Here is a 24,560-nt window from a genome sequence, read left to right on the forward strand (position 1 = left end):
TAAATTTTTTATTATATATAAACTGTAAAAAGAACTTTCCCTAAAATCCAGAAATCTTCCAGAAGATGTATTAAATTTAGTCTTTCGCGAAAGTAATTAGGATATTTATAAATGTAATAAAAATATTTCTTAAATAAAATTTTGGAAAATTTTGTTTTGAAAATTATGCAAAAAAATTGCATTAAGTGCAACTTTTTCTTTTTTTAATTCGTATCTAGAGGACTTCCTCTATCCATCGATACACATAATTTATACCAAAACATTGTAGTTAGTTAATGCAATTTTTCAGTGTTTTTTTCTTACAATAATGTTTTTAACCTTTGTCGTGTGTTTGAAGTCATGAATCTGTTGAGGCATTAAATATCCCAAACCCATTTTTACGGCATTTATTTCAAAATTTTTATATTCTAAAGATGAATAATGTACCAATACCGATAGCCCTCCACTATAATGTTTAAAACCTGGGGTATTGTTTTGTATACTGAAGGGCTAAGCTCACACTAATTGTCGACATTTAAAATTTTTCGGTACAAATTGGGACTCATCTGACCAACGAGCTAAAAAATACAAAATTAAATACCAAAATCGAAAAAAATTTCCATGCTTTTAAATATGTTGGTGAAAGATTGAAGATATGGGTCAGTTGACTCTTCGTATGTGTCCAATTTTTAACGTTAGGTATGGGGAACCTAGGGGAAATTTATTCAAAAAGCTCCAGTGAACACTATGTGAGCATATTACAGTCAAATCTTAAGATCAGTGCCTTCGAAATGGACTTGCGCACCTTTATATCTCGGCAAGATAATAAGCTTAAGCACTTGATAAAGTTAAAAAATAACATTACTGTTGGAAAGAACACTAAAAATTGGAATAAGTTGCTCGGATCACCGCCCTAAATCCAATAGATTAATTTTGGACTACAATTGATCAAAAACTTCCGATGAAATAGTAATAAAAACGGATTTTCTTTGAAAATAATCATATGGGGAAAGCAAGGGGAAGGCAAGGCGATTGCGGAAAACAATGGGGGAAAAAATTACCAAAATGGCTTAAGTAGATCCAGATATTCAAATCAGAACCAAAATAGATAAAAATTTTGATATACAAGAAATTTAAATAATGATATATAAAATTTACACTTTATTTTGTCCGACAAAAAAGTGAATTTACTTTAATTTAAGATGATATACACAAACAAATTTTAAGTACAATAATTTAGTTTTATTGTTATTTTGGTAGCATTGTATATTAACTAAATGATTTTGAAAAAATTGTCCATATTCAATAATCATTTAACCGATTTGTCGCTGAAAGAATATAGCATGAGTCCGATATTTTTTGTCGGATAATGTAACTTGTTATAAAAAGTCAAAATTTTTAACAAATTACAATAAAATAATTTGTTGCTAATACATGTGTAAAATTTTATAAACATTTATGTAAAAACGGGATCAAATTTGTTATTATAAAAAAAAAACATATAATTTATTATTTTTATTTTTATAATTAAAAAATTTAAAAAGCAAATATAGTAAAAAATTCTCCAGAATTCTCCTACAATTCGTTGCACAAATTATTCATCAATGTGTATATTAACACATTCAATATCAAAATGTCGCCACAAATTGCCTATCTGAGAACTAGACCACTTAAACCCATTTCCCCCCAATGTAAAATTTTATTCATATTAATTTCAAAATGCTATATCACGGTATTACAAGAATTTACAAAATTCATTTAAAATACATTTTGTAGCTTGGACTCTTATTTGTTGCTAGAAATTAATAATACGCCGAAATTTATGTATCCAGAGTTGCCATAGTGCATTTTTAATTAATTTTTTTAACCCGATTTTAAACTAGGGTTAGAACATAAACAATAACAGATATAATCAAATTGAGCTAAATTAGTTTCAGGGGTAATTAATTCTTCAATTATTCTAAAATAAAACTAAAGTTTTTTGAAAATATAACATAATCATTGAGAAAATATTTGCAGAAAAATTATTTGTATAGAGTTTTTTTAACTCACGGGACATCTTATTAAACTTCTTAGAGAGATATGTAAAGTAATGAATCAGTTTATATGTATATTGTTTCTGAATTTTTAAATTTTTACTTTGAAGTACACCTCATCCTCTTTTTACAAAATTTTATTTTCAGCGTTAAAAGGGGTAAGGTGTATGTCAGATTTGTTCCTAAATAAACATATAAATGTGCATAAAGAAAAAACAGTCACAATTATTCCTAAATACACAAAAACATATATATAATTTTTTAATCTTTTGGTAATTACCTCCTAAAATTGTTCGATGAGTTATTATATTTTTTCATATTTGTAATACAGGAGAAATTCTCTTGTTATTGATACCAAACACTTATATCAAAACCTTGTAGTTTATTAATCGCCATGTTTTAAGTACTTTTGCCCCAATGTGCACTGTTCAGTCGTCGTGTTCAGTTCGGTTGAGTTGAAAAAACTTAACATGGCCGCTGCTTGTTTGTGTGGCTGCTGAAGAAAAACAAAATCACTTGCTAGTTATTGCAGCAGCGTGTGCGCACAGTTGACTGATTTTAGTTAGCTTCTAAGGGAAAAATAAATACTTGAACATTTTTCAGTTTAGTCGGCAATTTAGTAAATAAAACTAAAAACTAAATATTAAACCCTGGTTTTATTTTTCTTTTTCCTTGCATTTCCTATTGGGATTGTTGTTTGTTTGTGAGAAAAACAAAATAAATTAATTATTTTGTCGTCTCGTCGGCTCTGAGAACTAATTGGTTCCTACTTCATTTCAGCATCTACTTCTCAGCCCAACATAACTTTTGACATTTTGAACCGATTTTGATGATTTTTAAGACCAAACTGCTTAGGACAATAATGAATATATTCGTTGAATTTACACAATGCCACATAAGTCTACAAACGATGTTTCCGTTCGGTATTTTCCGATGTATTTAAGAAAAATAAAAATTATTTTACATTTTGGTAAATATTATGTTTTAAGAAATATAAATCATAAGACATCGTTTTTCTATTCCGATAAATAAAAACTTTTTAAAAGAAAAATAATTTTTTTTAAATTTTTTTTAATTTGTAATAAAATAATAAATTGCTTTACGAAAGGGTATTTTTTTGGGTTATACACTCTATGTATCTGATATTAAATATGAATTTTTTATGGATAACTATTTCGATATGTTTGCTCATTAATCTTCTAAAATCTTCTATGTTAAATGCAAGGTTGGCAACCGTTATCGCTAAGCTATCGTTACCGCTAATATACCTTATCAACACAACTACCGTTACCGCCAAAATACCGATACCGAAATAAGCCAAAATACCGATAACGCTAAAATATCAATACCAAAATAAGTTAAAATACCGATAACGCTAAAATACCATTACCGAAATAAGCCAAAATACTAGGGATGCCAAACGGGACTGGCTTTTACAAATCCCGGGATTCGGGATTTTGAAAATTGCAATCCCGGGATTTTTCGGTATTTCGGGATTTTACGGGATTTCGGGATTACATGAATTTAATTATTTTATATATGAAAATCTTTAAATCATCATATTTGTAAAGAAAATTGTTTAATTTTGTGGAAATTTAACAGACAGAAGATTTAAATTAAAACAATCCAATTAATTCCAATTTTTAAATAAAAACTTTCAGAATTGCATAATTTCAGAAACTTTTTAAATACATACTTACTTCCTAAATAAAAATAAATATCAAGTTCCGAAATTAGACATAAGCTCTTTTTAAAACCTCATACTGTTCCATGTGAACTAATAATTATAACAGATACCAATTCAATTATTCGAACATCAATTTAGAACCTATTCTTTGAAAAATATTTGGAATTTTACTCAAAATACATATTAGTTTTGGAACATATTATTATATTCGTAATATTAATTTAAAATTTTAGGTGCATTCAGAACAAGGTAATTTACCTTTACCGGTATCATTCAGATTTGTAGAAAGTTAGAAATGTAAAATCCTCTAGTATTGAAAAATAAAGTTTGTATTCGACTGTGCCGAAATTAAATACCCACCATCAAAATATTGTAATGTATTGAAATTAATATCAGCATCAATGTGATTTTCAGAGGAGGTCCAATTAGGTTTTTTTGTGTCAATTTTGGTCCAAATTTTCAGCCCAAATAGAATGAGTCTTCTAACTCGTGTTTTCAGCTTACAGACACAGAATGTGTATACTTTTTGGGTCGGTCTACGACCAACATTGCAATGTGCTAACAAGTAAAAAGTTATAGTTGGGCGAAGCCTACCATATAATACCCTACACCAGTTATAAAAATAAAATGTGATTTATTGTTCATAATAAAGCATCTAAGTTGAATTGTACCTTGCCTCAGATATAATTTAGCTATTTTTTGTTGAATAAAATTGTGTACATTTAAGTCATATTTCGAAGGGGGCTTTGCATAGGGGCTAGGGTCAAATGAGGCCGCATCATCAAAAAATACATCAGGGTCATGAAGGCTAGTATAGAACTTGGTTTTGCAGCTTTTTGTCGAGTTACGAGTATATTGAACATAATTATGAACTTAAAAACCCTATTTGGGGGGTTCAGTTGTATGGGGGCTAGGTCAAATATTGGACCGATGTTATCCATTTTCAATAGGATCCGTCTCTAGTACAATAGAAGATCATGCAAAATTTCATTGAATTATCTTCAAAATTGCTGTAGTTTGATTACAAGGTTTACACGGACGGACGGACAGACGGAAGGACATAGCTAAATCGACTCAGAAAATAATTCTGAGCCGATTGGTATACTTTAAGGTATAGGACCAATATTATTGTGTGTAACAAACATCAGCACAAACCCAATATACCCTCCCCACTAAAGTGGTGTAAGGTATAAAAACGAAGTGAACAAATAAATTTATATGTGCTATGTGTATGGACTCATACCACTTTAAAAAATAAAAGGTTCAAATATGTATAAAATTAGCTCTGCGGAATTTTGTTTTGCATGAGTCAAAAATAAGAAAAAAAGATCGTAATTTTCAAATTAATGAAAATTATGGCTCAAAAAAAGAAAATAAAAACAGTTTTTTGACACAAATCCTAATCCCGAAAAAATCCCGGGATTTATTTTCCAAATCCCGGGATTCGGGATTTGCCAATCCCGAAAAATCCCGGGATTTTCGGGATCGGGATTTCGGGATTGGCATCCCTACAAAATACTGATAACGCTAAAATACCATTACCGAAATAAGCCAAAATACTGATAACGCTAAAATACCAATACCGATATTTCATTAAAGAAACACAAATTTCCAAAAATTGAATATCTCTTCACTTTTCAAATACATATTGTTACCATCACTGACGTCTATTTATTGACAACCTTCTTTTTATACTCATCATCAAAAAAGAGGGGGTGTATTAATTTTGTAATATGTAACACATCGAAATATTGGCCATAAACTAACAAAAGTATATACATATATATTCTGGGTCCTTATTAAATTCTTACCCTCCTTATCTCAATGTCTGGTTATATTTTATCGGTAGGTTAAAGAATATCTATAGGTTGAACGATAACCGGAGGTGGATTTCATCTCTATTTTCGCAGTAATGAGCATTAAATTGTTATTATGAAGGGGATCTTATAGGGGGTAAGGTGAATTAAGGACCGCTCCACATAAAATTCGGGTAAGAGATTTTATTCGCAAGGAACTTACGCGGGGTAATTTCATCGCTTTACTTGTATTTCTAAGCCAGTAATGAACGTTTAAGTAATTTATTGAAGGGGACTTTCAATGGGTGGTAGGGTCAATTATGGACCGATCCTCATAAAATTTGGTAGCGAGATTTTGGATTATATGAAACTTATGTGTGTTGAATTTCATCACTATACTATTATTTTGAGCGTTAAAGTCATTTATTGAAGGGGACCTTATATGGGGGGTCAATTATGGACCGATCAACATACAATTTGGTAGAGAGATTATGGATCATAAGAGACTTACGTATGTCAAGTTTCATAGTTATACTAGTATTTTTAAGCCAGTAAGGAGCGTTAAACTAATTTTTTGAAGGGGTCCTTATATGGGGGTAGAGTCAATTATGGACCGATCAACATAAAATTTGGTAGAGAGGTTTTGGATCATAAGAGACTTACTTATGTCAAATTTCTTAGTTATACTAGTATTTTTAAGCCAGTTATGAGCGTTAAAGTCATTTTCTCAAGGAGACCTTATATGTTGGGTAGGGTTAATTATGGACCGATCCTCATAAAATTTGGTAGGGAGATTTTGAATCACATGAAACTTATTATAACTTTCATCGTTATACTTGTACTTTTAAAATAGATATGTCCGTTAAAGCTGTTTTTCGGGGGTCCACTTGTAAGGAGGCTATCTGAAAACGTGGACCGATATTGCCCATTTTCAATACCAAACAAACCTTACCAATAGAGAATATTTGTGGAAAATTTCAATCCACTACCTCGTTCTGTTCGGACTCTATTATGCTTTCAACAGAGAGACTGACGGACACGCGGACAGGCATGGATAGATCGTCTTAGAATTTAATAAGGACCCAGAATATATATACTTTTGTGGGTCTATGACCAATATTTCGATGTGTTACAAACGGAATGTCAAAATCACTATACCCCCCTTTTTAATGGTTAGTATAAAAAGTATGTAAAACAATAATACCAATGTTATTTTTTGTATTTAAAAGTTTGCTGATGATGTTCCACTGCATTTATGAACATATTTTTAATTATTTAAATCATTCCGAAATTACCGCTAAAATATATTTTTTGTACACTACCGATAACGTTCAAATATCAATACCGAAATAATCCAAAATACCGATAACGCTAACATACAAATACCGAAATAAGTCAAAATACCGATAACGCTAAAATAAGCCGAAGTACCGATAACGTTAAAATACCAATACCTAAATAAGTCAGAACACCGATACTACTACCTTATCACCGTTTCGAAACCGTTGCCAACCTTGGTTAAATGTCATTGTCCGGCACAGACATGACTTAGACATTTGGATGTAGTTTTTCGATGATTTCAACATGGAAATTCATGTTTGGATATATTGTTCCTCTAAAAATAATAGTTTAAAAGACATGTGTTGGTGGACCAAATCTTAATTTTCCACCATTACTTCTGGGTTTGGAATTTTATTACATTATGGCTTATTTCGCTTTCTAAAATTTAGTATTCCCATTTAATATTAAATATAATACATTTTTAGAATGACATAACAATATTGTTTATATTTTATGCTTTAAACATTTTAGTTGGTATTTTCTTAGTACATCTACCAAAGACACAGATGAGTAGGATATTTATGTTTTGGAGAACGCTGTAGCTGAGATCATCGAAAAACTGGACCCATACAAAAAATTTGCCTTACAGCGGACATATACCCCAATAATATTTTCTGCAGATAATATAGTATTAACTGTATAATGCTAGATCAGTGATAAAACATTCTCCTGAATATGTAGAGGTCAATACTTTCAACATTTACAAGAGTATTTGCAGCTACAAATCCACAGGAAGCCTCTGGGGTCAGTTATACATTTTAGGAGATTAATGGGCAAACATCGAAATAGTTATCCATAAAAAGTTCATATTTAATGTCAGATAGACTTACATAGAATATATAACCCAAAAAATACCCTTTCGTAAAGCAATTTAATATTTTATTAAACATTTAAATCCATCGTTTGTAGACTTTTGTGAAATTCAGAAAATTTAAAAAAAAATTATTTTTTTTGGAATAGAAAAACGATGTCTTATGATTTATATTTCTCAAAACATAACATTTACCAAAATGTAAAAGAATTTTTTATACCCACCATCAAAAAAGATGGGGGGTATATTGATTTTGTCATTCCGTTTGTAACACATCGAAATATTGGTCATAGACCCACAAAAGTATATATATACTTATTAAATTCTAAGACGATCTAGCCATGTCTGTCCGTCTGTCCGTCCGTCTGTCTGTCTGTCTGTCTCTTGAAAGCACGATAGAGTCCGAACGGAGCAAGATATGAAATTTTCCACAAATACTCTCTATAGGTAAGGTTTGTTTGGTATTGAAAATGGGCAACATCGGTCCACGTTTTCGGATAGCTCCCATACAAGTGGACCCCCGAAAAACAGCTTTAATGGGCATATCTGTTTCAAAAGTACGAATATAGCGATGAAATTCGACATAAATAAGTTTTATTTATATATTATCCAAAATCTCTCTGCCAAATTTTATGAGGATCGGTCCATAATTGACCATACCCCCCATATAAGGCCCCCTTCAGAAAATTTGTTTAACGCTCATTACTGGCTTAAAAATACTAGTATAACAATGAAATTTGACATAAGTAAGTCTCTTATGATCAAAAACTTCTCTACCTAATTTTATGTTGATCGGTCCATAATTGACCCTACCCCCTATATAAGGTCCCCTTCAGAATATGACTTTAACGTTCAATACTGTCTTAAAATAACGAGTATAGTGATGAAATTCGACACACATAAGTTTCAATGATGCAAAAATCTCTCTATCAAACTTTATGTGGATCGGTCCATAATTGACCCCATATAAGGTGCCCTTCAAAAAATTACTTAAACGATAATTATTGGCTTAAAAATACAGAATACAGAAAAGCGATGAAATTCGACACATATACATATTTTTTATACGAGTTAAAGCCTCTTTACCAAATGTATTGAGGATCGGTCAATAAGAAAATTACTTTAACGATCTTTGCTGACTTAAAAATACGTGAACAGTTATGAAATTTTATATAAAAAACATTTATAGGAACATAAATCTTCCTACCCAATTTCATGCGGAAAGTGTCGGGAAGTGATATTCGATATAAAGATGTTTTGTATGAACCAAAATTGGTCTAAAAATTTTTTATGAAAAACGGTCAATTATTAACCCTATCTCATATAAGGTCCTCATCAGTTAATTTGATGAGTAATATCCTTTTAAGGCATACGGTTTGATGGTGGGTATATGAGATTCGGCACAGCCGAATATAACACTCTCACTTGTTATTTTTCTTAAATACATCGGAATATACTGAACAGAAATATCGTTTGTAGACTTATGTCGCATAGTGTAGTTTATTTCCTTTTTAGTTTTACTGTGAGCGTGTTTAGGTAGACTGACGGACATAGCTAATTTGACTCATAATTTGATAAGGATACGGAATATATGCATATACTTTATTGTGTCTTAGATGCATATTTATATGTATAATTACTTTTAGCAAAATAATTGAATTTATTTTAAACAAATTTAAAAATTTATAATTTATTGTTGATGAAATTTGTTTGTATATAATAAAAGAATGCCTTTATTTATTGAGTCTATTATATATTGACAATTTGTGTTTACTTACCAAACTTTGGAAAATCAAAACATGTTTCTCCTGATCTTTGTAAATGCAACAAATGGTTTAGCCAGGTGTTCATTTCATCTTCTGAATCCATAACAATTCCAAATCCACCTTCTTTTGATGCAAGTACAATAACAAAATCATGCTTTGTGTAAAACCGGCGATTAATATTAAAACAATTTTTAATTTTAATTATTCGTTTCGGAGTAAAACCCGATTTATATTTTTTTTCAGTATCATAGTATTCTATTCGTGCTACCTTACATGGAGTTTCGTTATACAACACAAAAAATTTTTTCTTCATTGTCTTTAACTTTTTGTAATACCCGCAAAGCAGAACACCATCATCATTTAAAGCTGATAAACGTTGCTTCGACATTTTGTTTTCTATAAAAAATAAGAAATAATATTTATTACTATGCAGGGACATTTTTTTAACTGTACAACAGTCATTTTCACAAATAAAAAATCTGTGTCTACAGGAAACTGTACGGTCCACAGTACAGTTGTTAGATTATTTTCTACCTTCGACACCAAATTATATATCACAAATCGCCAAAAATGCCAATCTAAAATTTGTACAGACTTTTTTAAGAAAAAATTCGACAAATATAGCCAAACCAGTTTGGATTCATGAGGAACTAAATTAAAACATTTATTTGATTTTGAACTTAAGGCCCTCATTTCATAAAACGAAACGACAAACGTTCAAAAAAATTTGTATGCAAAAAATTCAAATTTTCAAAAATTTCCCAGTATGTATTCTTCATACAAATTTTTACGTTACGTTTTTTTTTTGAAATTAAAAAAAATATATAATTTTTTTTGCTTAAAAGATAGCTTAAATTTCCCTTAAGGGTTTTACATTCCCATAATGGGATGCGAGTGGGATATCTGTCAAAAAAACTATATTTTAACTCAAGAATAAAATTTTTTTGCAATAAAAATTATTTTATAAACAAATATGTAAAAAAATTTTTTTTTAACATTTAAATTTTTTTTGGAAACAACGTAGAAATAGCTCTCTGAACTCCTATGAAAAATGTTTGGTAGAACCAATTGGTGAAAAGTTACACTCATTTGAATAAAACCCTGTATGACCAAAATGTCCAACTTTGACCCCTTCTAAGTCCGGCAGACATCGATTTTTAAAGTTGGGTCACACGAAGTGACCCATATATAAAAAATATATTAACTCCTAAAGCTAAGTTTTTGAGTTAAAATATTATTTTTTTTTCACATATGCCCCTTGCATCCCACTATGTGACTACAAAGCTCATAAAGGAAATGATCCAACCTTTCTTTTGAGTAAAAAATACAACAAAAACGTCCATTTTGAAAAAAACAGGGGGAAATAAGTGCCAAATATTGAAAAAAAGTATTCCTTAGTTAAAAAAAAAAAAAAAAAAAATTTTAATCAAATTGATACGGGTTTGTGCATTCTGTTTACGTTTTTATAATAATTGTAAAAGAATCAAGAAATTTAAAATGTTAGGAACTCTTACACCTATAGAAATCAAACTCATTACATATGCTTATAAAAACAACCCAAATTATTGATTTTCATAATGAGCTTAAAAGTTTAAACTCAAATTTGCCTGTTAAAAATAAACATATTTTAAAGCTAATGCCTTTTCTGGATGACGTTGGTATTTTACGTGTAGGCGGAAGATTAGAAAATTCTAATTTAAATTTTTCTACAAAACATCCTATATTACTTGGTAAAACTAACCCATTGTCAGCTTTGACTATTCTGGAATCCCACCAAAAAACCTTGCACGGAGGTTTGACGTTAACCATGTCCTACGTTAATCGATAGTTTTGGATTATTTCAGGTAATCAAATAGCTAAAAAGATAATTAATAATTGTGTTCGTTGCTTTAGATATCGAGCCAAAACATCTCAACATCTCAAACAAACAACCTTCGGTTCGTGTTAATATGATCAGACCTTTTAAACACAGTGGCGTGGATTTTTCCGGTCCCATTCAACTAAAAAATTCAACACTGCGGTCGGCAGTAGTATCCAAAGGATACATTTGTTTATTTATTTGTATGGTTACAAAAGCCATACACTTAGAAGTGGTGTCGGATCTTCGCACTAACGGATTTCTGGCAGCATTTCGGCGTCGTTGCCAGAAGAACTTCGAAATTATTTGTCTCACTCTGGTACAAACTGGCATTTCATACCGCCAGCCTCACCCTATTTTGGAGGATTGTGGGAGGCTGGCGTAAAATCAGTCAAATATCATCTTAAACGCATTATGACTGATCGAGTGTTAAGCTACGAAGAGCTTTCAACTTTGTTATGTCAGATCGAAGGTTGTCTTAACTCGCGACCCCTTTGCCCTCTATCTACGGATCCGACTGATAATGATGCCTTAACGCCCGCACATTTTCTGTAGACCGTTTGTCTACAAGAAGAAGATCTACTTGATGTTAATGATCAACATTTACCACGTTGGAAGGCTATAAAGAAGATGAAGCAATCATTTTGGAAGAGGTGGTATTCCGAATATTTAAACCATTTACAGTCAAGACCAAAATGGTTAGACAATCTACGTACTATACAAAAAGGAGATTTAGTTCTTATAAAAGATGAAAGATGTGCACCAGGGTAATGGTCTCTTGGAAGAATTCATGAAATCTATCCTGGTACGGATGGACACGTAAGAGTTGCATCAATCTTATCGAAACACAAAATTTTTAAAAGACCTATAACTAAAATTTGTTTACTCCCCACAGGTAATATCTTTTCGCCTAAAAACGTGAATTCTTCAGATCAGGATTAATTATCCATAAAATGTAGGCTTACATAACTCGCTGTGAGTAGAAGCATAGCGGAGTCTATAGGACTCGACTAAAACACTTCCAACGGTAAGACTGCATTCCATTGGGTTTAAGAACTGTAGTTCTAGGGGCGGAGTATGTTGCGGTATTTAATTATAATTGTTATATTTACATATTTATTTTGTTCATTAATTTACCTAACACGCTGTAATTTGATTGTTGTTATATTGATCGAATTTAAATACTCGCATATTCTAACTTATTGAGTAAATTGGATATAATAAGCTTATTACCCTTTGACGAATAATATAAGAGTTTGCTTTTGAGTAGATCATTACTTGCCATATGTATATACGTACCTACTTATATATTCTTATTTATTCCTATTTTTTGCCTATTAAAGTATCCCGTTAAATACTTTATTATTCTGGATTTATATATATTTTGTCAGGAATGAATTGTATAAGAAATTTTATATTTTTTAATTGCTCTTGAACATTCAAGAAGATCGGTCAGTTAGTTGGTTTATACGCTTAATAAAGATAAATATTTTGTACACTGTTTCCATTCTATTTTATTCAAATTAAATTCTATAATACTCACAATAATAAGGTACGGTATTTTGTATATCGTTAGCTTAGTACGCAAACGTAACAAGTCCTCTTTTGTAAATTTTATAGGAGAAGCAAAAAACTTCATAACTTTTCCTTTATTTTATATTTCTAAAATCTGTAGACGCAGTTTTCTTCTTAGATTTCTCCTTATTTAATATCAGTTGTGAAACAATTTAAAAATAATACTATTTAATACTTATGGCGATTTTTTTAGGACTTAGCACGTTTTCTTTTTCTGAATTTTTATTTTTTGTTGGACTTAGCACATTTTCTAATAACTTTGTCCTTACGTACATGTTCTATTTTGAAGATAATCCTATATCCTATATATATATAACACACTGTTTGTTTGTGTGTTTGTTTGTTACGCTTTCACGGCAAAACTTCTGAACCGATTTACATGTAATTTGGACCGCTAATAGGTTTAGCCCCAAAAGGAACAATAGGCTATATAAGATCTTGATCGGATGCCACGCCCCTTTTTACGCCCACTTTTTGTAAAACTATTATTACACCAATTTTCCAATCACAATATGCAAAAACTACTAAACCTAAGTACTAAGTACTAAGTCTGAAAAACTATAGGCTATATATAAGAGTGATCCGATGCCACGCCCCTTTCTACGCCCACTTTTTATAAAATTATCCTTACCTATATATTATCCTATAATTATATGAAAGAGAATGTCTGTTTGTTACGCTTTCACGGACAAACTACTGAACCGATTTACATGAAATTTAGCAGGGTTTCAAAAACCTGCTAATTGCAGTCGCAAATTACTAAATATTTGACTAAATTTAGTACCATGCTTAAAAAATAGTAACTCGTTAAAATTTCCCCTTACAAGCTAACTGAAGTCAGTCAACACATTGCTGCAATAACTTGCAAGTGGTTTTGTTTTTCTTCAGCAGCCACACACACAAGCAGCGGCCATGTTAAGTTTTTCAACTCAGCCGAACTGAACACAACGACTGAACAGTAAAAACAGTTTTGCGTGTGCTGCTTACGTATTGCTTAGTTCTTGGTTTCGTTTTCTTACTAAGGGACGTAATAGTTTGACTGGTTAGTACAAATCAAGCCGACTGAACAATAAAACTTGATGGGTTGTTTGTTCATTAAGACTTTGTTATTGTATGCAATTTGTTTTAGTATATTGTATGTTTTTGTGTTTAAATTTGACAAAAGTAAACAAAGTAATTGATAATTAAGAAATTGTTAATAAATTTAAAATTTATAAAATTATAAATTACTATACTTATAAATTTAGATATTTTCTTTAAATAAAAATTGATTTAAATTTAAGCATTTTGATGATTTTTTAGTGAGATTTTGTTATTGTATGTATATATGTATATTAGGGTGCACAGTGGGGCAGAATGGAAATTTTTTGGAAATAAATCTGGCATTTCTAAACGGCTGATCCGATCGGGATAAAATTTGGCGTGAGCGTAGCCAAGGAGTATTCGAGTTTAAGTTTTGAAGATGAACCCTGCAGATGCCCCAGGGACGGCGCTGTGGCGGCTCAAAGTAGGGTACCTACGACATGTAAAATTTTTAAACTCGTGCCATTTTTTTGTTTTTCACCCAAATACAAAGATTATATTTTGTGAAAGCGCTCGACGAGATCTTGAAAAAACATGCTTGGACATACTACTTATCTCTTATAATATCCGAGTTATAGGCATTTAAAAATTTAGTGATACAAAATTTACCATACCTTGGTCCGCCTTTTTTTGAATACCGGGCGTAATTTTGGACCAAATGGACTCAATTTTTTCTTTTTAGTTAGACAACAAAATTTCCAATAATATACAAAAAATTTCAGATCAATATCGTTTACAGATCCAAAAATATACGTTTTTTAATTTAAAAATTCAAAAAATTTTAGATTTTTGGCGTTTTTTTGCCAAAAATGTGTCTTAACTCTTTTATTAATAAAATAAAATTTTTATTAAGAACATATAACAATTTTATAGTTTTCTAAAAGGTATCATTACGCAGAACACTTTGGCGTAAAAAACTTGTCCTATTTTTTGAAAATGTTGCCACTGCGTCCTTCCGAATATGACCTATTTTTTATCAAAACTTCAACTTTGGGCGACATGTTCTAAAATCCCAAAGCTGGGATCAGAAAACTGAAAGCAGTTTTGGAAACCTCAATATGTTTTCTATTTACTCCAAAAGTATTTTCCCAGCCCTGAAAGAAATGTGGACCCTATGGGCAAAAAAGTCAAAAATCCCATTTTTGGGATTTTCATTCCTATTTTTGGGAATTGCGGGATGCCCTTTGACCTTTTCAATTTTTTTTGCATATTCTTATTTGAAATGACAAATTTAACAAGCGTTGAAAATTTCGTTGAGTTTTGTTCATAGATAAAGATTTTGTCATATATTACATATTTGTTTAATTTCTAAAACTATGATTTATATCAAAATTTTAATAGGATCGCAGATAGCTACAACAATTTAGTCCATATTTATCCCTTAATATCTTTTTTTAGTTAGATATGGAAATTCTCGACCCTTTACAAAAAATTTCAAGCCAATATCTCAATTACATTCAAAAATATGTTCATTTAAACCTGTGTCCTTTAATTTCATCTTTTTCATATTTTAGTATTAAGTATGACAGAACATACATTTGGTGTTGAATAAAATATTTGGACAATTTTTAAAAATTATTTAGTTAATTATTTTATTATAATATTGTATATAAAAAAAAATTATAATTTTATTATGAGCCACGCACAACAACACCTAAATCACCCCACACAAATTACCTTTCCCGCCCACCGAAATATAAAACACAATTTAATACAATATCATCAGTTAGTATAATAGCTTTTTTTATTTGAACTGTTTATCTTAAACATAATACAATTAATTCTTACAACCTACTTATATAGTTAATTCCTAACACTACTTATTTTCTATAAAATAATCTGTCATATCGGTATACATATCCAGAAGGTAATATAAGTCCTTTAAATCTTCCTTGTTTTGAGATGATAGAGTTTCATAACAAATCCATCTTTTTCGCATAGTTGAAAGAACAGGATCAGAAGATAGAAGTAAACTATTAAAAATATCTTCATTCTGTGATTGCCTGGAGCATTTTCTTGAGCTGAATAGTTGAACATGCTTAAAATCTCGATTCCTCGCTTCCTGGGCTTCTTCTGTTAACTCTTCAAGTGGAAGAATATTCGATTCAATTATTATTTGACCATGACACAATACTTTGTGTACTGTTGGTGTTAGTTCCCTCCATGGATACAGAGATACAAGTAATTTAGAAATTTCAGATGTGTATTCCCCAAATCGATTTTCATTAGTTTTATGTTTACTATTCAGTGCCATTAAAATAGTTTTAACTCTTCGAAGCAACTCCTTGTCGATTCCAGTTATTTTTGAAGTAATTTCAAAATCACGAAAAAACCTTCTCGACGTATTACCGTCATTTGTACTACCGCAACTTGAAAGTGGTTTGTCGATGTTTAATCCCATCTGAACTTTAAATTCTTCTTGGATTCTGCTTTTTTCCGCAGCTCTCAGTTCTTTCAATTCTTCATTATTTTTTGTTGATTTAGTAGGATAGTTTGTTTTTTTTTTTCCTGGATCGCCTTGTATGATGGTAATATATTGTGTCCTTTTTCATGCAGAGCTTTCCTTAATATTTGGTACTTATTTCGACTGAGACCCAGTTCCAACATAAGCGCTATTGCTTCCTCTTCAGTAAAATTTGATTATGATGTTGGAGTTGGTATACTTTCCACAATTCGCTTAAGTCGTTTTGGTGATGCATTAGGAAGAATAGTTGCAATATGTACGACATCCATATGTTGGTTTTCCTTTTTCAGCATTTCGTTAAATGTATCAGCAATTTCCTCATTTGAGATTGAAAAAAGTTTTTGTGTGACCCTCTTTTTTTTACCTTGAACATAAGTCTTCGTATGACTTGCAAGGCGCTCCTATTGATGTGTTGTAAGTTGAGATTTCCGTAGTAGTTTCCATCCAACTACAAAATTTTAATCGAAATTTCTTTTGATTTCCATCCACAGACTTACTTTTTACATCAAAAAGTTTTAAAAAGTTTTCAATTTTTGATATGCCTGTTTTGTCTACTTTTCTACTATATGTAGTTTTTATATAATTTGAAATGTCTTCAATTCTTTCTGGCCCTTTTGAAGATATACTCCATAAAACGGAACACAACTCTTCGTACTTTAATGTAATCTTCATTGTAGATTTATTAAATATGGTACTTAAAATCTGAGAAGTTTACTTATATACCAATTCTTGTCATTTCCGATACAGGTATTCCAAAGTAAAAAATTACGAATTGTCTACCTATTAACATTTAGGACTATATTACTATAACCTGTAATTCAGTCATTGATATTTCTTATTAGTGAATGAATCGAAATTATCATTACCTGTATATTTTTACCTACATGACCATAAACGAAACAGAACGAAATGATCTGTCGAAAAAATTTAGGTAAAAAATAGTTATAAATTTTTGAAAATTTAAGCATAATAGGACCTTTCAATTATAAGGATAAGCAAACAAATAGAAAATAGGTAAATATAAGATTTAAATATGTGCTGTCATACTTAATACTAAAATATGAAAAAGATGAAATTAAAGGACACAGGTTTAAATGAACATATTTTTGAATGTAATTGAGATATTGGCCTGAAATTTTTTGTAAAGGGTCGAGAATTTCCATATCTAACTAAAAAATGATATTAAGGGATAAATATGGACTAAATTGTTGTAGCTATCTGCGATCCTATTAAAATTTTGATATAAATCATAGTTTTAGAAATTAAACAAATATGTAATATATGACAAAATCTTTATTTATGAACAAAACTCAATGAAATTTTCAACGCTTGTTAAATTTGTCATTTCAAATAAGAATATGCAAAAAAAAATTGAAAAGGTCAAAGGGCATCCCGCAATTCCCAAAAATAGGAATGAAAATCCCAAAAATGGGATTTTTTACTTTTTTGCCCATAGGGTCCACATTTCTTTCAGGGCTGGGAAAATACTTTTGGAGTAAATAGAAAACATATTGAGGTTTCCAAAACTGCTTTCAGTTTTCTGATCCCAGCTTTGGGATTTTAGAACATGTCGCCCAAAGTTGAAGTTTTGATAAAAAATAGGTCATATTCGGAAGGACGCAGTGGCAACATTTTCAAAAAATAGGACAAGTTTTTTACGCCAAAGCGTTCTGCGTAAAGATACCTTTTAGAAAACTATAAAATTGTTATATGTTCTTAATAAAAATTTTATTTTATTAATAAAAGAGTTACGACACATTTTTGGCAAAAAAACGCCAAAAATCTAAAATTTTTTGAATTTTTAAATTAAAAAACGTATATTTTTGGATCTGTAAACGATATTGATCTGAAATTTTTTGTATATTATTGGAAATTTTGTTGTCTAACTAAAAAGACAAAATTGAGTCCATTTGGTCCAAAATTACGCCCGGTATTCAAAAAAAGGCGGACCAAGGTATGGTAAATTTTGTATCACTAAATTTTTAAATGCCTATAACTCGGATATTCAAGATCTCGTCGAGCGCTTTCACAAAATATAAAAATCTTTGTATTTGGGTGAAAAACAAAAAAATGGCACGAGTTTAAAAATTTTACATGTCGTAGGTACCCTACTTTGAGCCGCCACAGCGCCGTCCCTGGGGCATCTGCAGGGTTCATCTTCAAAACTTAAACTCGAATACTCCTTGGCTACGCTCACGCCAAATTTTATCCCGATCGGATCAGCCGTTTAGAAATGCCAGATTTATTTCCAAAAAATTTCCATTCTGTCCCACTGTGGGGTGGGTCGAAAATAGGCTTTTCGCTCGGATCAACATCTAATAGTGAAATTATGTTGTATTTTAACGTGAAATGGAAGACTGTAAAATATTATTCAATTATTTTGAGGGTAAGAGCCCGCGCATCGCCGCCAAAGTTTGTAAATGCGTTTATATGGGAAAATGCCACTTTTTGGAGTTTTTTCACAAAATGATGCTTTAAGTATTAATTATTGCACCATTTTATAGCAAAATCGCAATGTCTACAAAATTGTCTTTCCAAAAAGATGGAAAAACTCAAAATTGGTTAAAAAAGTTTTGAGTTATTAAAATTTCCCCCGAGAATTTTGTGATTCTGAAGACATATAAAAGTAAATATAAGAAAATTTTTGTTAGTTTTGAAAAATTTTACAAAAAAATATTATGTTTATCTTTATAAGGTTCATAAATGTGCTAGTACGAATTTTTGTTCAAATTGGATAACGCTTACTCGGTTTAGTCTGTGGTCAAAAAAGGGCCATTATTTTAACAGCATCTCCAAAACTCCATTTTCAAACTTTAAAAAATTTTGTTAAATGGATTATTAAAAATTAAAGTTTTCTATGCTGGATATTATAAAGGATATATGTATATAAGAATTAAACACAGAAAGAATGAGCTTAATACCTCTCATAGTTTTACCGTACCTGCGATGTGAATTTGATGGATTTCGGGAAAAAGGCAATTTTTGCCAATAATTAAGTAAAAATTATATTATTACCAATTGTTGCTTAATTTTGATCAATTAAATTGCGATTATTATTTCCGAGTCCATGAAAAGTTATTTCTGATAAAATTTCCGAAATTAAAAATCATTAACCCTCAAAAAACCGGGGTCAAAATCAAGTTTTTGTATATTTAATATTCTTCATTAAAAATAGCAAAATATTGTGTATTTAATTATGAATTCATTTTGACAAACTACACGAAAATATATCCAGAAATATAGGAATCAAACTTCTTCAAAAATTAACCCTCTGTCATACTTGGGGTCAATTCAAGACCGATTTTTTAAACACTACAAAAACACTTTTAGAAAGGAATTTTCTAAAATTAATTTTCTTAAAGATTTAATGGATATATATCCAGTATTTGGTTTATCGTATTATTTGAATGTAGTAAAAATAACTTCTAAGAAGTTTCATCAATATCCATCAACAAATTAACAACATCATGCTCTTATTTCTTCAAGAACATAAAATTCAAAAATTTGATTTTGACCCCGGTGTTTAGAGGGTTAATGATTTTTAGTTTCGAAAATTTGATTAGAACTAACTTTCCATGGACTCGGAAATAATAATCGCAATTTACTTGATCAAAATTAAGCAACAATTGGTAATAATATAATTTTTACTTAATTATTGGCAAAAATTGCCTTTTTCCCGAAATCCTTCAAATTCACATCGCAGGTACGGTAAAACTATGAGAGGTATTAAGCTCATTCTTTCTGTGTTTAATTCTTATATACATATATCCTTTATAATATCCAGCATAGAAAACTTTAATTTTTAATAATCCATTTAACAAAATTTTTTAAAGTTTGAAAATGGAGTTTTGGAGATGCTGTTAAAATAATGGCCCTTTTTTGACCACAGACTAAACCGAGTAAGCGTTATCCAATTTGAACAAAAATTCGTACTAGCACATTTATGAACCTTATAAAGATAAACATAATATTTTTTTGTAAAATTTTTCAAAACTAACAAAAATTTTCTTATATTTACTTTTATATGTCTTCAGAATCACAAAATTCTCGGGGGAAATTTTAATAACTCAAAATTTGTTTAACCAATTTTGAGTTTTTCCATCTTTTTGGAAAGACAATTTTGTAGACATTACGATTTTGCTATAAAATGGTGCAATAATTAACACTTAAAGCCTCATTTTGTGAAAAACTCCAAAAAAGTGCCATTTTTCCCATATAAACGCATTTACAAACTTTGGCGGCGATGCGCGGGCTCTTACCCTCAAAAAATTTAAATAATATTTTACTTCTTCCATTTGACGTTAAAATACAACATAATTTCACTATTAGATGTTGATCCGAGCGAAAAGCCTATTTTCGACCCACCCTAATATACATACATACATACAATAACAAAATGCTTGAATTTAAATTAATTTTTATTTAAAGAATATATCTAAATTTATAAGTATAGTAATTTATAATTTTATAAATTTTAAATTAATTAACAATTTCTATTAGCAATAATTATCAATTACTTTATTTACTTTTGTCAACTTTAAACACAAAAACATACAATGTACTAAAACAAATTGCATACAATAACAAAGTCTTACTGAACAAACAACCCATCATGTTTTATTGTTCAGTCGGCTTGATTTGTACTAACCAGTCAAACTATCGGTTTTTTTTACGTCCCTTAGTAAGAAAACGAAACCAAGAACTAAGCAATACGTAAGCAGCACACGCAAATCTGTTTTTACTGTTCAGTCGTTGTGTTCAGTTCGGCTGAGTTGAAAAACTTAACATGGCCGCTGCACAGTGGTATAGGAAAAAAAAAAGAGGGAAATAATTCGGTAACTTCTAAACGGTTAATCCGATTTTAATGAAATTTGGTATGCACAAAGAGGAGGTGTTGTCGAGTTTAGGTTTTGAATTTGGACCTTATAGGCCAACCAGGGGCCCGGCGGGGGGTCCTCAAATTAGGACACCTCGGCTATGTTAAATTTTTAAAACGATCCTATTTCTTCATTTGAGTTCCGATTTAAAAAAAATTTCGTATATAGAATCTCCTCATCGAGCTCATCGTAGCAGTAAATTATCTCTTATAGTTTAGGAGATATTCGCATTTGAATATTAAAATTTTAAAATTTTTACCGTCCTTACTTTAGTTTTTTTGATAATAGCAGGTCCAAATATTTCCGATTTTCGCCATTTTTTTTTATTTGCTTAACAACAAGTTTATATACCAAGCAGTGAAAGAATTATGTAAAAATCATGACTGAGTCCAAAGTTATAGGCATTTAAATTTAAAAAATTAAAAAAAGGCGATTTTTTGTCATTTTTTTGGGAAAAAAGTATCTTTTTCTTTTTAAGTTATCTAAAAAGTTTCTAAGAAGATGTATATAGAATTTATACTTTTTGGAAAGCTGACTTTACATAAAATACGATAAATGAAACAAAACCTAAAAATTTTTGATACCGAGGGGACCAGGTCCATCCAAAAAAACCCTATTTTTTATGGAAAATTAAATTTTGAGCAAAAATTCTCAAATCGCATAGTCGATATCAAATTATAGTGACCTGTTTTATATGACCCAATAAGTTCTTAATCATTTTGTAACGGGTTTCGATAACCCCGCCCCTGGTATGGATATAATAGGCAAAAAACCAAAAAATCCCATTTTTGGGATTTTTTAAAACTTTTTTGGGAATTCCGGGATTTCTAATAAGAAAATTTGAAATTTTTATTTAATTTTGGATTTTGAGTAAAAAAATCTACCTAACTGTAAAATTTCATCAAAAAATATTCATAAATAAAATTTTTATTGCAATATGAAAAATTTGTATCTTCGCAAAAACTGAATAAAAAACATTTTTTAATTTTTTTTAAAAAAAGTATTCCGCGAATTTTTTAATTTTCAAAAATTATATACAGTTTTGAAAAATAGACAAAATTACCTTTCCATTGATATATAACATGCCTACCTAATGTTTTTTAAGTGACAAATTAATTAGGGAAAACTCAACATCTTTTAGAAAATTTACCTAGCACTATTATTTTCATCCATATATGTAACAAATTTAAGAGTTAACCTTATGGATGAAAATAATAGTGCTAGGCAAATTTTCTAAAAGATGTTGAGTTTTCCTTAATTAATTTGTCACTTAAAAAACATTAGGTAGGCATGTTATATATCAATGGAAAGGTAATTTTGTCTATTTTTCAAAACTGTATATAATTTTTGAAAATTAAAAAATTCGCGGAATACTTTTTTTAAAAAAAATTAAAAAATGTTTTTTATTCAGTTTTTGCGAAGATACAAATTTTTCAAATTGCAATAAAAATTTTATTTATGAATATTTTTTGATGAAATTTTACAGTTAGGTAGATTTTTTTACTCAAAATCCAAAATTAAATCAAAATTTCGAATTTTCTTATTAGAAATCCCGGAATTCCCAAAAAAGTTTTAAAAAATCCCAAAAATGGGATTTTTTAGTTTTTTGCCTATTATATCCATACCAGGGGCGGGGTTATCGAAACCCGTTACAAAATGATTAAGAACTTATTGGGTCATATAAAACAGGTCACTATAATTTGATATCGACTATGCGATTTGAGAATTTTTGCTCAAAATTTAATTTTCCATAAAAAATAGGGTTTTTTTGGATGGACCTGGTCCCCTCGGTATCAAAAATTTTTAGGTTTTGTTTCATTTATCGTATTTTATGTAAAGTCAGCTTTCCAAAAAGTATAAATTCTATATACATCTTCTTAGAAACTTTTTAGATAACTTAAAAAGAAAAAGATACTTTTTTCCCAAAAAAATGACAAAAAATCGCCTTTTTTTAATTTTTTAAATTTAAATGCCTATAACTTTGGACTCAGTCATGATTTTTACATAATTCTTTCACTGCTTGGTATATAAACTTGTTGTTAAGCAAATAAAAAAAAATGGCGAAAATCGGAAATATTTGGACCTGCTATTATCAAAAAAACTAAAGTAAGGACGGTAAAAATTTTAAAATTTAAATATTCAAATGCGAATATCTCCTAAACTATAAGAGATAATTTACTGCTACGATGAGCTCGATGAGGAGATTCTATATACGAAATTTTTTTTAAATCGGAACTCAAATGAAGAAATAGGATCGTTTTAAAAATTTAACATAGCCGAGGTGTCCTAATTTGAGGACCCCCCGCCGGGCCCCTGGTTGGCCTATAAGGTCCAAATTCAAAACCTAAACTCGACAACACCTCCTCTTTGTGCACACCAAATTTCATTAAAATCGGATTAACCGTTTAGAAGTTACCGAATTATTTCCCTCTTTTTTTTTTCCTATACCACTGTGCGCTGCTTGTGTGTTTGGCTGCTGAAGAAAAACAAAACCACTTGCAAGTTATTGCAGCAGTGCGTTGACACAGTTGACTGACTTTAGTAAATAAATACTTGAACTTTCTTCAGTTCAGTCGACATTTAAAAAAATAAAACTAAAAACTAAATATTAAACCCTGAAATTTAGAACACTAATAGTTCTATTCTAAAGTGATGATTTGACGTCACGATTCTTCTTATTCTCACTTTTTTTCTATATAATTGTCATACAAAATTTCCATTCGAGACTTACAGAAAACTACTGAACCGATTTACATGAAATTTGGTATACCAATAGGTCTGACCTCAGGATCTGGATTGGACGCCATGCCCCTTTTTACACCAACTGTTTGTAAAACAATTATTAAACCAAATTTACGTTCAGGCATACAAAAAACTACTGATCCGATTTTCATAAAAACTATTATAATGAATGTTGTGGAATGAACAGTACGACACATTACATCTTCAAAACGTATAATATGTATTTAATAATAAATATATATGAGACTCTTTTTACTCTTTCACTACATAACTACTAAACCGATTTACATAAAATTCGGCATATTAATGGGTATAACCTCAGAAGTTAGAAAAGACTCTATATTATATTGATTGGATGCTACGCATATTTTTATGTTCACTTTTAGAATACCACCTATAACACCAAATTTCTAGGCTAAATATAAAAAATATGAACCGATTTTCAAGAAATTTGGCAACATACAGTGTATTTTTGGAATCAACTTTTTGATCTGGATTTTATGCTTCATGAAATTTAGCATGACAATAGTTCGTGGAAGGTTAGG

General features: G+C 30.0%; 1 protein-coding gene across 1 annotated transcript in view; it reads right to left on the bottom strand.

Moving 5' to 3' along the window:
• Positions 1-24,560, bottom strand: part of LOC119616426 (insulin receptor substrate 1) — a 244,219-nt gene that overhangs the window by 129,490 nt on the left and 90,169 nt on the right. The window contains exon 3 of the mRNA XM_037972757.1: positions 9,429-9,812. Coding sequence (XP_037828685.1) covers positions 9,429-9,804 — 376 coding nt within the window. The 5' untranslated portion in view covers positions 9,805-9,812. The remainder of the gene's footprint in view (positions 1-9,428; positions 9,813-24,560) is intronic.

Source organism: Lucilia sericata, unplaced genomic scaffold (genome assembly GCF_015586225.1).
Source record: "Lucilia sericata isolate MDLA Ls3-8-SP2 unplaced genomic scaffold, ASM1558622v1 Contig000071F_arrow, whole genome shotgun sequence".
Taxonomy (NCBI): Eukaryota; Metazoa; Arthropoda; class Insecta; order Diptera; family Calliphoridae; genus Lucilia; species Lucilia sericata.